The 15,024-nt window shown below is 39.0% G+C and overlaps 1 protein-coding gene across 3 annotated transcripts in view; it reads left to right on the top strand.

Moving 5' to 3' along the window:
- Positions 1 to 15,024, top strand: part of ZRANB3 (zinc finger RANBP2-type containing 3) — a 329,605-nt gene that overhangs the window by 293,838 nt on the left and 20,743 nt on the right. For all 3 annotated transcript variants that reach the window (XM_036886644.2, XM_036886643.2, XM_036886645.2), the window contains 3 exons: positions 3,267 to 3,358; positions 6,843 to 6,944; positions 8,111 to 8,253. In XM_036886644.2, coding sequence (XP_036742539.2) covers positions 3,267 to 3,358; positions 6,843 to 6,944; positions 8,111 to 8,253 — 337 coding nt within the window. The remainder of the gene's footprint in view (positions 1 to 3,266; positions 3,359 to 6,842; positions 6,945 to 8,110; positions 8,254 to 15,024) is intronic.

Here is a 15,024-nt window from a genome sequence, read left to right on the forward strand (position 1 = left end):
AAATATAACCATGTACTTAGACACATAATACTATTAGAGAGTTGCTGCCTTGTTCCAGGTTCCTTGTATTCCCATTTACATTAAAAGTATCATCTATTTGTAACCACATATTAAGCACTAGTTGGTTGGAAGAGCAGAGCTGTTGGTATTCAGACATTATGTGAAGAGCAGAACCCATACATAGCTGCACCATGTTGCCCCCATGCCTGGTGCCCAGCCTCAACCAAGCCTGGCCCATTCATACAGGGAATGGGTGGTTTTGATATTTGGGAGGTTCTTCTGGGCAAAATAGTAAGATTGACAGGTTATTAACAATCACGGCTTAAGATAATTAAGATAGTTAATCCCTTACACATGAATTTCTTTTAAATGACTTTAATAAATTGACTTATTTTAAAATTAGGGTTTTGTTTTTGTTTTTAAGAAAATGGTTTTAAAGAACATAATTTCAAGACTGAATGAATCATGAGCACTTGGAATCAACCATGTAATGTTTCAGATTTATTTACTTTTTGGTTAATTCCATTCATTACTTATACTTGTGATAGTTGGCAAATACCAGCCTGTATGTCACTAACTTTATGCAGCAGCTGGCAAGAGATGATGAGTACTTTTGGGTTATTTTCTTTGTTACCAGTTAGTGACTAGAGAACCCTGTAGACTGACAATTCTCATTGTAACAACCCCCAAATTGATGGGATGGACTGTTGAAGTTTTTCATTTTAAATCAGTTGCTATTAAACACAGATATAATTCAGAGTTGAATCCATAGCTGAAATGTTCAGTTAAGAATTTCTAAGCTCAGAGCATCCTCCTTTCTTCTTCCCTCAGCCTTCCTTCCATCCAATTCCTCGATCTTCCTAAAGAATATCTTGAAATAGATCCTGTTTCAGATCTATTGATCTTAACAGGCTTTAAATAGACAATGTAGACTCAGGTGGGCATATACCTTTCGTATCTCTAGTGTCCTTACTGCTGACAGTCCCTCTGTGCTGAAGAGGCTCTTGGATTAAACATCAGACTTGGAATAAACAACTGGCAGTTGTCATCAGTGGGGCCATGAGTCTCTTCATGGAGAGAATACTGGCTTGTTAGTTATAAACTGGTTCCTTGATGAAGACATATGTTAGCTTTACTTACACATACTTTTTAAAAATCACTAGACTTAGAAATTGTATTCTGTCAGTGAAGTTTGCATTGGCTGCAACCCCTCCAGACAATGCCAGTGTTTCTCCCTATATTCATTCCCTCTTCTATTTTTAACTTCTTACAGCACTGGGCTAAGAACTCCATGTGCTTTACATTTCCCCACTAACATTGACTTCCGTGAAAAACAAACTGAAGGAAGACAGAGAAGGCACACTGTATTAAAATGTTTATTCTCCCCACATATGCTCTTTTACAACAAAAGTGATATGTACTTTGCTGGACCTGTGGGTTCTGTTCTAACTGGAATTCTAGGGGTCTGGAAGGATGGCTGTATCTTCAAAAGATGCATCATCTGTAGTCTCAAACCATTAAATTATACATCATGGAAACAGTGAAAAAAGATGTTTTTCCCCAATGTAGCTGCACCTACCAAGATTATCAACTTTGTCATTGTTCCCATAGTGCTTTTTAATCAAAGAATGACTTAATGATCTTTAAGCATTAATGCAGTAAGCATAGTTATTCAAAAAAACCCAGAAGAGACTGTCATTATGCAATGCACTTACTTTAAGTATATAAAAAAGAAAAACTCTAACAATTAAAACTGTGATGCAATACCTTAGTGGGAGCCCAGACCAAGTCATGCTACCCTCTGTTGCTTTGCTATTTCTTTCATTTGTTCAAAGGGATTTGGCAGTTTCTCCAGCCTTCAGTTGCTTTGGTTGGCATGGAACAGGGAGCCCTTTTGCACATCTCAGTGTCAAAATGTAAGAAAGTGTCCTCTGTTTGCAGGGATCTCCTTTGCTTAGGTCCCAGGAAGCACTTGTTATGCCATTGCAAGAATATAAAAAATTCTGGGTTTTCCTTCAGTGATACCTATTTGCCTCTTTATTATCATAGATATGCTCACCTGCTCTTATCCACATTTTGAGGGGCATACATGATAACTTTTCTTTTCCATACCAAGTCATAGTGTAACATTTTGAAAACATTTGGAAGATAATTAAACTCAACACATATAGTTATAATAACACACATACTTCAAGTTGAAGGACAACGGTATTGTAGTTATGACTCAGCTCATGCATGCTCAGGCAGTGACAGCCACTTCACAACCACCAACAAGGATTCTGAAGTGCTGTGGCTATTGACCATAAGATATGTCAATTTCAGAGGTGTTAAAGTATGGAAAACATGTACATTTTTGAATTTATGAAATATGGGTATAACCCACAAACCAAATTTGTCAATTGACCAATGGCTTGATTAGAAAAAATGAAATATGATGACATTGCCAAGTAGAATGGCAGACAAATCATAGACTTCTAGACCTGGGAAACACTTTAAAAGGTCCCTGGGACAGTGGCAGAGGGTGAGATCATAGGCTCTAGGGTCAGAACACTGGGGCTAAGCCCTCTTTCTAGAGATGTGACATTGGCAAGTTAATGTGCCTCAGTTTCCTCCTCTATGAAATGTACTACTTATTTCTGAGAGGGATTAATATATGAACTTAGAACAGTGCCCCTGGCATGTAAGATCTTGTTAAGTGTTAACTATAATTATTATTTAGATCTACTTTGATAAACCCTCTCTCCTGCAGATATGTTGGTCAGCAGAACTAAAAAATAATAAATGAAAATATTATCAGAAAAGAAGCTTGTCCACTCATCTCCTTTCGTGAATGTAAGGCACCAGGTCATAAGGACTCAGGCACAAAGCTTTTTTGCTGCTCATAATCAAAATGGGGCTCATTGTCTCAACTTAGCCACTCTAGCAAAAACTCGGATTCTTGACTCCTTCAAGACTCCTGACAACTCTTGGTGGCAGGAAATTTTCCCTTATGCCCAACTTGTATCTTTTCAGCTAATTCTGAATTTGTTTCTTTCTTGTTGGGTCATTAGCATAAGTGCACAGAAACTGGTTCTCTTATAAGCCAATACACTCTCAGGTGGCCTACCATGGGAGTTTTATTTCAAGCTCAGACACATGTTCCTTGTCAAACATGTTGGTATATTTGATAGAGTTATTTTATCATTCTAACCTGCAGAAGATTAAAATAAGCTATTTTGGATAGAGAGTGGGTAAGCCTTCAGGTTCTTTTTTATGTTATTTCTTAGAACAGTTGAAGAGTTCAGACGGTTTGCCAGTTTATGATACACTGATGTTTCGTGCAAGTAAGAACACCGACCGGATTCACCTCTATACCAAGGTAAGCATCATACAAATTCTGTAGCTTAAAACATACAAAAGACTTCCTTTTCTCAGGTTTCATTGGAGACCCTTAATTTATTAACAGTGTGGTAGGTATTTAGTTCTTTCCCTCCTTAAAGCTAATTCTAAAATTCTTATGTTGAATCTAAGGACAGTGAGAGGCAGAACAACACGGTAGTTAATAACATACACTTCAAGGCTAGACTGCCTGGGTTCCAGTCTGTTACGAACTGGAATCTGAACACGTTGCTCTGTGCCTCAGTTTCCTCAACTGTAAAATGTGGAGAGGAGTTGTTGCAAGGATAAAACGAGTTAATTCCTATAAATCACTTAGCACAGTGCCTTGCCATAAGGAACTCAATAAAAGTTAGCTTCTGCCCTCATCATCCATAGCAGCAGCAGCTTTCTGAGCCTGAGCCTGAGCCTGCACCCCATGCTGAGTAAACTCTAGGGTGCTTGGATGATTGCTCACATTTCTGCCATAGCCCTGGTTAGCAGTGCCCAAAGTTTTTAGTGTCAGGACCTCTTTGCACTTCTAAAATGTGTTGAGAGCTCCAAAGAGCTTTTGTTTATGTGGGTTATAGCTATTGATATTTACTGTCCTTGAAATTAAAATGGAAACACTTTAAAATATTCACTTATTAAGAGTAGCAATGATAAGCCTATTAAATATTTATACCAATAGCATATTTTCACACAAAAATAATTATATTTTCCAAAGCAAAAATAATGTTTTAGTGCAAAGAGTGGAATTGCTTTACATTCTTAGCAATTTCTCTGAAGTCTCTATAGAAGATGGGATTCTCATATCTGCCTGTCTTTGGGAAATGTCACTGTGCATTTGTGAGAGAAAGAGAGTGAAAAAAGCAAATAATATTTTACTATTATTATGAAAACACTTTCGACTTGTGGATCCCCTGAAATGGTTTCAGGAACCACATGAGAATCTTTGGCTTAGGTAAACTGGCATGAGTATTTGAGGGAAAATTTGCTGAGAATATGAATACTTTTGTTTGGTGTACCTATAGTGTCAAATTTCTAATCTTTATAATAAAATAATATTTTTAACTTCGTAAACTCATGGGCCATTCTATTGAACAAATGCCCTTTTATTTTTTTAAGTGCATTTTTTAAAATTGAGGTATAGTTTATATACAATCTTATATTGGTTTCAAGTATACAATACAGTGCTTCACCAGTTGCACACATTATTACCCCAACTAGGGCAGTTACTATCTGCCTACATAGAAAAAAGTTACAGAACCACTGGCTATATTCCCCATGCTGTACTATCATCCCCATGACCAACTTATATTATGACTGAGATTTTAGTGCCTCTTTTATCCCCCTCACCCACCCCAACCCCTCCTGGATCCTAACCACCAGATATTTCAGTGTCTATGAGTTTACTTCTATTTTGTTCATTTTATTTTGTTCTGGTTTGTTTTTAAATTCCACATATGAGTGAAATCATTTGGTATTTGTCTTTCTCCTGGCTTCTCTCACTTAGTATAATAACCTCTAGGTCCATCCCTATTATCACAAATGGCAGGATTTCTTTCTTTTTATGGCTGAGTAATATTCCATTGTGTATATGTACCACATCTTCTTTATCCATTTGTCTATTGACAGACACTTTGGTTGGTTCCACATCTTGGCTATATTGTAAATATTTATTTACATTAAACATAGGGGTGAATTATATTCACAGTAAACATAGGGGTGAACATATCTTTTCGAATCAGAGATTTTGTTTTTTTGGGTAAATTCCTAGAAGTGTAGTTACTAGATCATATGGTATTTCTATTTTTAGTTTTGAGGAGTCTCCATACTGTTTCCTACAGTGGCTGCACCAATTTACATTCCCAGCAGCAAGGTAGGAGGGTTCCCTTTTCTCAACATCCTTGCCAACACTTGTTATTTCTTGTCTTTTGAGTAGTGGCCATTCTAACTGGTTTGAAGAAGAATGCCTTTTTAAAGATGACTTAGGTTGGAGCTGCCCAAAATCAGTTACAGGTTTCCTACCAAACCAAATATAGATATAGATAGCTGGTATTCAGGTAATAATCTTCAATTCTAACTAATGATTAGAAGAGCTTGCTAGAAGATGAGGAGATGGCTAGGATCATGAATACCAAAGCCCCAAGCAGCCTCCATCATGAGACTACAGCCAAGAGACGCACCAAGAACGAAGGCAGGCAGTAAACAGCATTCCCCTCAAAAGTCTGGACCACAGTCCTCCATGTGGACCCTTCAGACGTGAGGGGGCACCAAGGACTCTTCTCAGCTAGAGGCAAGTCGCCTGCATCCTCCTCTGGGGAGAGCTTCAGGCTGTGCTCTCAGACCATCACATGAGAGTGGTGAAGAACGGGTCCGCAGAGGGGCTTGAAGGGTGAGAAGCTGAAAGACGGACAGCAGGCAGAGCACAACATAGGAATGCAGAGGCCCTTGAGCTCGGTGCTGTTCACTCTGTGCAGTCAGAGCTCTGCAGCCTGGATTGTCTGCTTAGCGATTTTCCCTTGCGGGTGAAGACAGGAAAGAAACTGCAAACTCCTGGTGAAGGTTGGGTGCACCTGCTGCCAAGCTGAATGTGGTGATGGCCTTGCAGACCCATCTTCTGGCTCCGGCATGCAGCCAGTGTAGCATGAGCCACCTCACCTGCTTGACATTTCTTTTAATAGCCTCAAGTTCATTTTTATGATGATTCTAAACACTTACATGTCCCTTTACCATTAAATGTTATTCAGTTAATTTTCTAAAGATGAGACATAAAGCAAATGAAATGTTAACAGGTCTTTTCAGAGCTAGAATTGAGTCGAGATGCAAGCAAGCTTTCCTTTCTAGCTTAGAAGAGCTGAAGTGAAATCTCAAAGTGGAAATTTATATAAAAGCCCTAGTTCACTGCTTGAAAGAACACTCCTTAAAAGGAAAATCAGTAACAGATATTAGCATCCTAGACTGTATTAACAGCGTACCTCCAAAGAACTGCTCATTTCGGTCAGAATCCCACATCCCATTCCAAGTTTAGAATAACAATTACGTACCTAAACTTTTAATCAGTATGTAAGCACTCTTCATGTGCTTTTTCCAAAGTGATTGTGAGAGCTGTAGCATTTCTTTTTGGCTGAAAGAACTAGAATATGGGTTCAACTATTGCTGATATAATAGATCTTCATATGCAGAGGTTCTTCCCCTTTATAAAAGAAATACTTCATATTTACACCTCCTGTTTAACTGACTACACCCATTTTGTGGTATTGAGAATGGAGACAGTGGAGGCAGTGGAGGGCCTAGCCCCCTCCTCCACTCAGCTTTCTTTGAGGGGAGCTGTGTGGGTGGAGCCTTGTCTAGAATGTGCCGCCTCAGTTTACCTTTTAGGAGACTTGGGCATATTGTGCCATAACAGAATTCTTTACCTTTAAAATAATTACTAGTGCCTACAGATAAAATGGATTAATAGTGCCTTCCTCATCTATAATCAGGATGGAAACCAGATGAATTGTAATTTCATTCCTTTGGATATAAAATTAGACCTTTGGGAAGATTTACCAGCAAGTTTTCAGCTGAAACAAAATCGCTCGCTGGTAAGAACAGCCTTGCATGTTTGTATTAAATTAAAATTTGTTGAGTAATTTTAATGACCATTTTTAGTTTAATAAAAGCAGAGTACTTTGTGCCATGTTGCAAAGTCAAATCACTGGTTGCATTTTAATAACTCGAGACATTGCCTATGAATTACCTCGGTGCTAAGAATAAATGTGAAATCTGTTTCCTTGGTGAATGATCACACCTAGGGTTGCTGTTTCTGTGGATAGAATCATTCTCACATCATTTAATTTCTCATTCACAGGATTAGCAACTGTGATATTTGTATCTGACAGAATCACATTTTACCTTTGAAGGTTAAAGTCTAACAATGATGAATTCTGAGAACATAATGCCATGTTGGGTGAACTCTCCATTCCCTGCCAGAAGCACCAGGCCAAGTAGCTGTTGGGAAAACCTAATTTCTGATCTGTGGCCAGGTCACCTTTACTGCTAAGGAAAGTAAACAACCCAGGGGCTGACCCAGTATGCAGTGTAACTCATTTTACAACAAAATAGCAATTTCATTTTTGCCGCTGAGTAGAAATCATCCATGGGTGGTCTGCACCTGTCTTAAAGGAAAAGGTAGCAGTGAGTTATTTTCTTTAGTTTCATATCATCCGGATTCTCAGGCTCCCAGAAAATAGTCAGTTATATATAACTGACCAATAAATTAGTGATAACCCTAAGAAAAATATCCCTGATTTATTGATGGCTGTTTTCCCGTGATAACTTAATCAGCTACAACGTGAATCTCAGCTGTTGCACTGTCAGTCTGTCACTGCAAGTGCAGCTGCCCCTAAGGGCAATTTTGCCATGGCTGCTGCTGGGGTGTATGCTTCCAGTAGCCAAGCTGCTTTTGGTCTTAATGAGCACGTGATCGCCATTGGTCCCTGTGTCCATTAAGGACATATGCTGGGTGTCCTTGAAACATGCCTTCAGAGAGTCTTCGGCATGAAGAGACCTCTATAGAACCGGCTATAGATATTCACAGTAAAGATACAAAAACTGCATCAAACTGAAGAAAGCCTTAAATTATGAGACTCAAAAGCCTATTTGGGGAATATAATAAAACATTGGTTTTCTGATGTTATGAGTAGCCTCGCTCTCAAAGGAAGCTGCCCAGTGAGCTGATAAGTCCTCTCATTGTCTCATTTGCTGCCAGATTTTGAGGTTTGTCCGCGAATGGAGTGGTCTCACCGCCATGAAGCAAAGGGTCGTCAGGAGAAGCGGGCAGCTGTTCCACAGCCCGCTGCTTGCTTTGGAAGAGAGCACAAAACAGCAGCGCAAACAAAGCAGTACCAAAAGGTGTGCGCGTCGCTCTTTTTTATTTTGTTTATTGCTTGTCATGATTATTTCTACAGGGGGTTCTGAGATATTTTATGTCACCACTAATGAAATCCTGATGAGTTAAAGAAAATTATACATAAAATGACAAATAGCAACAAAGTTAGCTATTTTATGAATTTGATCATGTCTGATGTTAAAGATCAGGTTGCTCACCATGAGTGCCACTCCTCAGGAGAGAGGCCAGAGTTGCCGGTCAGTGCGCCCTGTGACCTGCCAAGCCTGCATCACTATTTAACAGCAGGAAGACATTTCCCTGGTGGAACAGCAGAGCGAGCTTCCAGCCCCGTCAGCCCTGGGCTCCCGTGGCATGGCATGGAGCTGGGTATCTCCGATGCACCCCAACCACGTGGTCCAACTATGTTTCCCATGATTGGAAACGAAAGGAAAGGTTAAGTGTCTCCTGTTTGTAACCGTTTCACCTGATCACTACTAGTCCCTTCTGACTTCCGTGCACTTACTGTCCTTTTTTGGCATCATAATCATCTTTGCCGCAGATGTCCCCTTGGGAGCTCACATCCTCATTCTCTGTCAACTCTCTCCTCAGTCATCTGTTCTCTTACCCAACTCTTGCTTTGGAAGAGATGCAAAGCACCAAACCAGAGAGCTGCACTTGCAGGAAAAGCCCCAATAGCTCCTGCCATCTCCATACACCTGTAATTTCTCTTTGTCCTCACATCCCATCATTTTATCATCCCTACGCCACAGGTGAAAAAGATCCACAAATGGTATTGTGAGGGGATGTGGTTGATCAAATAAATTATATCTCTATACAGTGAAAAATCTCTTCAGCTTTTTCAAAATATGGCATAAGGCATATTCATATGTGAGAACTATGATACTTGTGATAAAGAGTAAAATAAGTATAACAAAAAAAATGGAGACATGAATATATGTAATTGCTATTACTGACAGAAAATGTCTGGAAGGATACCTTAGAAACTCTTACCAAAGGTTTCTCCAGGGCTATGTATTAGCTGGGGGCAATTTTAGCCCCAAGAGTAGCAATGTTAGGAGACATTTTAGTTTGTCATTGAAAATCCTACAATGAACAGGACTGCACTCCTAATCAAAGAATTACCTGTTTCAAAACTTCAATTGTGCCACTCACTGTTGAGAACTCTTGCTCTAGACCGTAAGATAAGAGGATCTGTGGAGATGGCAGGGACTGTATACTTTATTATAGGATCACAAATTCATAAGACTAAAAACTAAAGCAAGAATCATAAGTGAACAAATGAGATCAGGTATAAAACTAGAAAGGGTGGAGTAGGGGGTTGCATTACCCATCTAAAGTCATTCAAATTCAGATTTAAAAATAAAATATGTGAAAGTCTGCAAAACCCTTTGATTCTTTGGATTTATCCATGAGCAGCCAGTTTGGGGCTCTTGCCTAAATTCTTCTGTACTGCTTGAATTTTTCTCATGAGCATGAATTATGTTATATAAAAAACACATTTAAGATGGATGCGAATATTTACACATATACAGACACACACACATAACAAAAAGCATGATGCCCATTACATTATTCCCAGTTCTTCTTTTAGTCCTCCATTTTCTCATTTTTATAATCACAGCCCTAGTTGAAGTATTGATCTTCTCTTTGTGTGATCATAATTCCCTTCTTAACCTAATTTACAGCTCACTCCAACCATTTCTAGACATACCCCATTAGACATGGATGGCTACTTCAAGAACCCCCTAAGGAAGACAGTTCATCAGATGGCTAAAGTCATAAGATCGATACAAACCAAAGTCAGACACACAGTATTGTTTATAAAATTATATGTAGATAACATATTAAAGATGAAGCTTATGTTAATAAGCAGCAGAGTAAATAATAGATTTTGTATCTTCACAAGTTCACTCTGGCAGCAGTCAGAACATTAGATGGAAAGGGCAAGATTCAAAGTGGGGCCGGCTGGAGGCCACACTTACCTTCTAGTTCTAGAAAGAAATTTAGCCTTCTTTCTAGTTCTAGCACATGAGTCTCTACATCTCAGGGCCAGCAGTGGTATGTCAAATCCTTCTCATGCTTAATATTACCCCCTGTCTTAAGGTCAGCTGATTAGTAATCTTAATTACATCTACAAAGTCCCATTACAACATTACCAAATAAGTGAGTGAATGAATATCAGGGGACAGGAATCCTAGAGAAATATCTTCAAAATTCTGCCTACCACACATAGTAGACTGGGGGAAAAAATGAGGACTTATATTATATCATTAGCAATAGGAATGGAGAAAAGAGAATGAACACAGGTGTTACAGAGGTAGATCTAGACACCGTGGTCACTGATCAGAGAAAGGGAGGGCTCCAGGAAAACACCCTTAGCAGAGCCACGAAAGTGAGACCTGTGTAGTGCAGAGGAGAGTACTTTGAGAAAGCATGCTGATTCTTGCTACAGAACACCACTTCATCTCAGTGAATTGGACAAACTGTATCTCTGAAAGCAGGTGTGCAAGATGGGGCTGCACAAAAGCATTGACTGGAAATCTGGATGAGGAGTAGCCAGACACCGGATGCCTTCTCTCCCACTGCACTACCTGTTTACTTTCTAGAGACACTGAACCAGAGAGGCAGCAGTCTCGGAAACAGCAGGCTCAGTTAGAAATAAAGAGAGAAGCATTACATTGGAAACTGACATTCCCCAGACCCTTTTCTTCTCTCAACTTCTAAAACACCAACAGCCACATTTTACTTCCTGGGCAAGAGATTAAAGGATTCATCTCTGAAAAAAATGGGTGTTCTCAGGATAAAGACACATAGACACTGATCTTTAGGAATTCCCTCAAATGCAATGGCTAGATCTCCAACCAGATTATCCTACAAGGACATCCCCCAGTTTGCAGACCCCATGGAAACTCGGGAACCTGCTGTCAGCTTTGGAATAGCTCACTTTTAAAGGTGAATGGAAGCCAAGGTGACAGCCATTGTTTCAGTTCCTAGGCAAATTCCCACTTGTCAGAGGCAGGCCTGATACGCTTGGAACTCTCTGGGTTTAGAATACCAACTATTTATCCTTTAGCCACAGCTGATTTCCAAAGCAGGTCAGCAACCCAGAGCCCAGCACTGTTTTCACTGGTGTGAGCCACTTTCCAGCACACACTCTGGTCTTAACAAAACTGCCACTCTCTGCTCCCAACCCCATCCAGGAATTACTTTATTAGATAGTATTGTCCCTTCCCTAATTGTCAAAATTGGGACTTGCCCATAATCCTTTTGAAAGTTGATATACTTATATGAACTTTCTAGCAAACCTCAATGGAAAATTAAATACCGGTAACTCACAACTACATTTGAAAAATTGCCAACCTGCTTCGGAGTTGATTGATCTGTTTCTTGTGGTTTCCAAAAATTTGTGCTTAAACCTCTTGTAGGAAAGGTTATTTTTAGTTCTTAAGTCTCTGAGTAGATTTCTCAGCCTCTTTTAGAGTTACTGAATTAGGTTCTAAGCTTTCAAATGTTGAATAATACCTGAGGCAAGGCTTAATATTCCTTTGCCCCTCAAAGCTAGGAAGCTTCTGAATTCATTTAGAATCCACTGAAATACTTAAGCGAACTGCTTTTGTCAAGGGAATAAAATCATTGAAGAAATATGGGGTTGGATTGGGGAAGTTTAGGAACTAAAAGGACAAGTTAGAGAATTCTGAAAATTCCCTGTGATTCTTTTTTGCTTTAAGAATGACACAAAAGTAGAAATACAAATACATGAAAAGAGACTCACCCTTACTCTTAATAAGAAAAATACAAATTTAAAACTATAATGAGGTACCTCTCACTATTATCAGAGAGGCTTTTAACTGATGTACTTTGTGGCTAGTGAAAGTGTGAGTGAACAGGTACTCTCATTGCTGGTGGCCCTGCCTGTTGCTACTCAAACCCAAAAGAAAGCAATTTGTCAAACTCTATCCAAATTTAAAGCACCCAAGACCTTTGACTCAGTAGTTCTACTTCTCGAAATTTATTATACATATACTTCATGTGTAAAAAGTACCATGTACAAGGATATTTATTGCAACATTGTTTGTGATCTCAGAGACTAGAACAACAAAAATGCCCATTAAGCAGAGACTGGTTAGATGTATTTTATATGGTTTATCTAAGTAGCAGGATAATATGCAACCATTTTAAAAAATAGGGTGACACTATGTGTACTAATATGGGAAGATCGCTGAAATGCATATTTAGGTAAAAAGGTATGGTGAAGATTCATGTGTGTATTATGCCACCATTTCTTTTCTTTTGTTTTTATTAAGGTATCATTGATATACACTCTTATGAAGGTTTCACATGAAAAATATTGTGGTTACTACATTCACCCATATTATCAAGTCCCATCCATACCCCATTGAAGTCACTGTCCACCAGTGTAGTAAGATGCCACAGAGTCCCTACTTGTATTCTCTGGGCTACACAGTCTTCCCTGTGTCCCCACCCACACCATGTGTACCAGTCATAATACCGCTCAATCCCCTTCTCCCTCCCTCCACACCAAGTCTCCCCCACCTCTTCCCTTTGGTAACTGCTAGTCCCTTCTTGGAGTCTGTGAGTCTGCTGCTATTTTGTTCCTTCAGTTTTGCTTCGTTGTTATACTCCACAAATGAGGGAAATCATTTGGCACTTGCCTTTCTCTGCCTGGCTTATTTCACTAAGCATAATACCCTCTAGCTCCATCCATGTTGTTGCAAATTGTAGGATTTGTTTTCCTCTCACGGCTGAGTGGTTTTCCATTGTGTATATGTACCACATCTTCTTTGTCCATTCATCTACTGATGGACATTTAAGTTGCTTCCATATCTTCACTATTGTAAGTAGTGCTGTAATAAACATAGGGGTGCATATGCCTTTTTGAATCTGAGATCTTGCTTTCTTTGAGTAAATTCCTAGGAGTAGAATTCCTGGGTCAAATGCTATTTCTATTTTTAGTTGTTTGAGGAACCTCCATACTGCTTTCCACAATGGTTGAACTAATTTACATTCCCACCAGCAGTGTAGGAGGGTTCCCCTTTCTCTTCATCCTTGCCAGCATTTGTTGTTGCTTGTCTTTTGGATGTTAGCCATCCTAACTGGCATGAGGTGATATCTCATTGTGGTTTTAATTTGCATTTCTCTGATGATTAGCGATGTGGAACATCTTCTCATGTGCCTGTTGGCCATCTGAATTTCTTCTTTGGAGAATTGTCTGTTCAGATCCTCTGCCCATTTTTTAATTGGGATATTTGCTTTTTGGGTGTTGAGGCATGTGAGCTCTTTATATATTTTGGATGTTAACCCCTTGTCAGATATGTCATTTACAAATATATTCTCCCATACTGTAGGGTGCCTTTTTGTTCTGCTGATGGTGTCCTTTGCTGTATGGAAACTTTTTAGTTTGTTGTAGTCCCACTTGTTCATTTTTGCTTTTGTTTCCCTTGCCTGAGGAGATAGGTTCATGAAAAAGTTGCTTATGTTTATATTCAAGAGAGTTTTGCCAATGTTTTCTTCTAAGAGTTTTATGGTTTCCTGACTTACATTCAGGTCTTTGATCCATTACGAGTTTACTTTTGTGTATGGAGTTAGACAATAATCCAGTTTCATTCTCTGACATGTAGCTGGTGTTTAACTACATATGGGCTGTCATTTCCCCATTGTATGTCCATGGCTCCTTTTCCATATATTAATTGGCCCTGTATGTGGGTTTATATCTGTGCTCTCTGTTCTATTCCATTGATCTGTGGGTCTGTTCTTGTGACACTACCAAGTTGTCTTGATTGCTGTGGCTTTGTAATAGAGCTTGAAGTTTGGACATATAATAACCCCCACTTTATTCTTCCATCTCAGATTGTTTTGGCTATTCGGGGTCTTTTGTGGTTCAATATGAATTTTAGAACTATTTCTTCCAGTTCATTGAAGAATGCTGTTGGTATTTTGATAGGGATTGCATTGAATCTGTAGATTGCTTTGGGCAGGATGGCCATTTTGACAATGTTAATTCTTCCTACCCAAGAGCATGGGATATATTTCCATTTATTAGTGTCCTCTTTAATTTCTCTCAAGAGTGTCTTGTAGTTTTCAGGGTATAAGTCTTTCACTTCCTTGGTTAGGTTTATTCCTAAGTATTTTATTTTAGATGCAATTGTGAATGCAGTTGTTTCCTGATTTCTCTTTCTGCTAGTTCATTATTAGCATATAGAAATGCAACAGATTTCTGTGTATTAATTTTGTATCCTACAACTTTGATGAATTTAGATACTCTAGTACTTTCGGAGTGGGTTCTTTAGGGTTTTTTTGATGTACTATATCATGTCATCTACAAACAGAGAGAGTTTAACTTCCTCCTCACCAATCTGGATGCCTTTTATTTCTTCGTGTTGTCTGATTGCCATGGCTAGGACCTTCAGTACAATGTTGAATAAAAGTGGAGAGGGTGGACATACTTGTCTTGTTCCCTATCTTAAAGGAAATGCTTTCTGCTTTTTGCTGTTAAGTATGTCGGCTGTGGGTTTGTCATATATGGCCTTTATTATGTTGAGGTACTTGTCCTCTATACTCATTTTGTTGAGAGTTTTTATCATGAGTGGATGCTGAATTTTGTTGAATGCTTTTCCAGCTTCTATGGAGATGATTGTGTGTTTTTTATCCTTCTCTTTGTTGATGGATTTTCGAATATTGTACCATCCTTGCATCCCTGGAGTAAATACTACTTGATCATGATGGATGATCTTTTTGATGTATTTTTGAATTTG

This window comes from Manis pentadactyla, chromosome 8, assembly GCF_030020395.1.
Source record: "Manis pentadactyla isolate mManPen7 chromosome 8, mManPen7.hap1, whole genome shotgun sequence".
NCBI lineage: Eukaryota > Metazoa > Chordata > Mammalia > Pholidota > Manidae > Manis > Manis pentadactyla.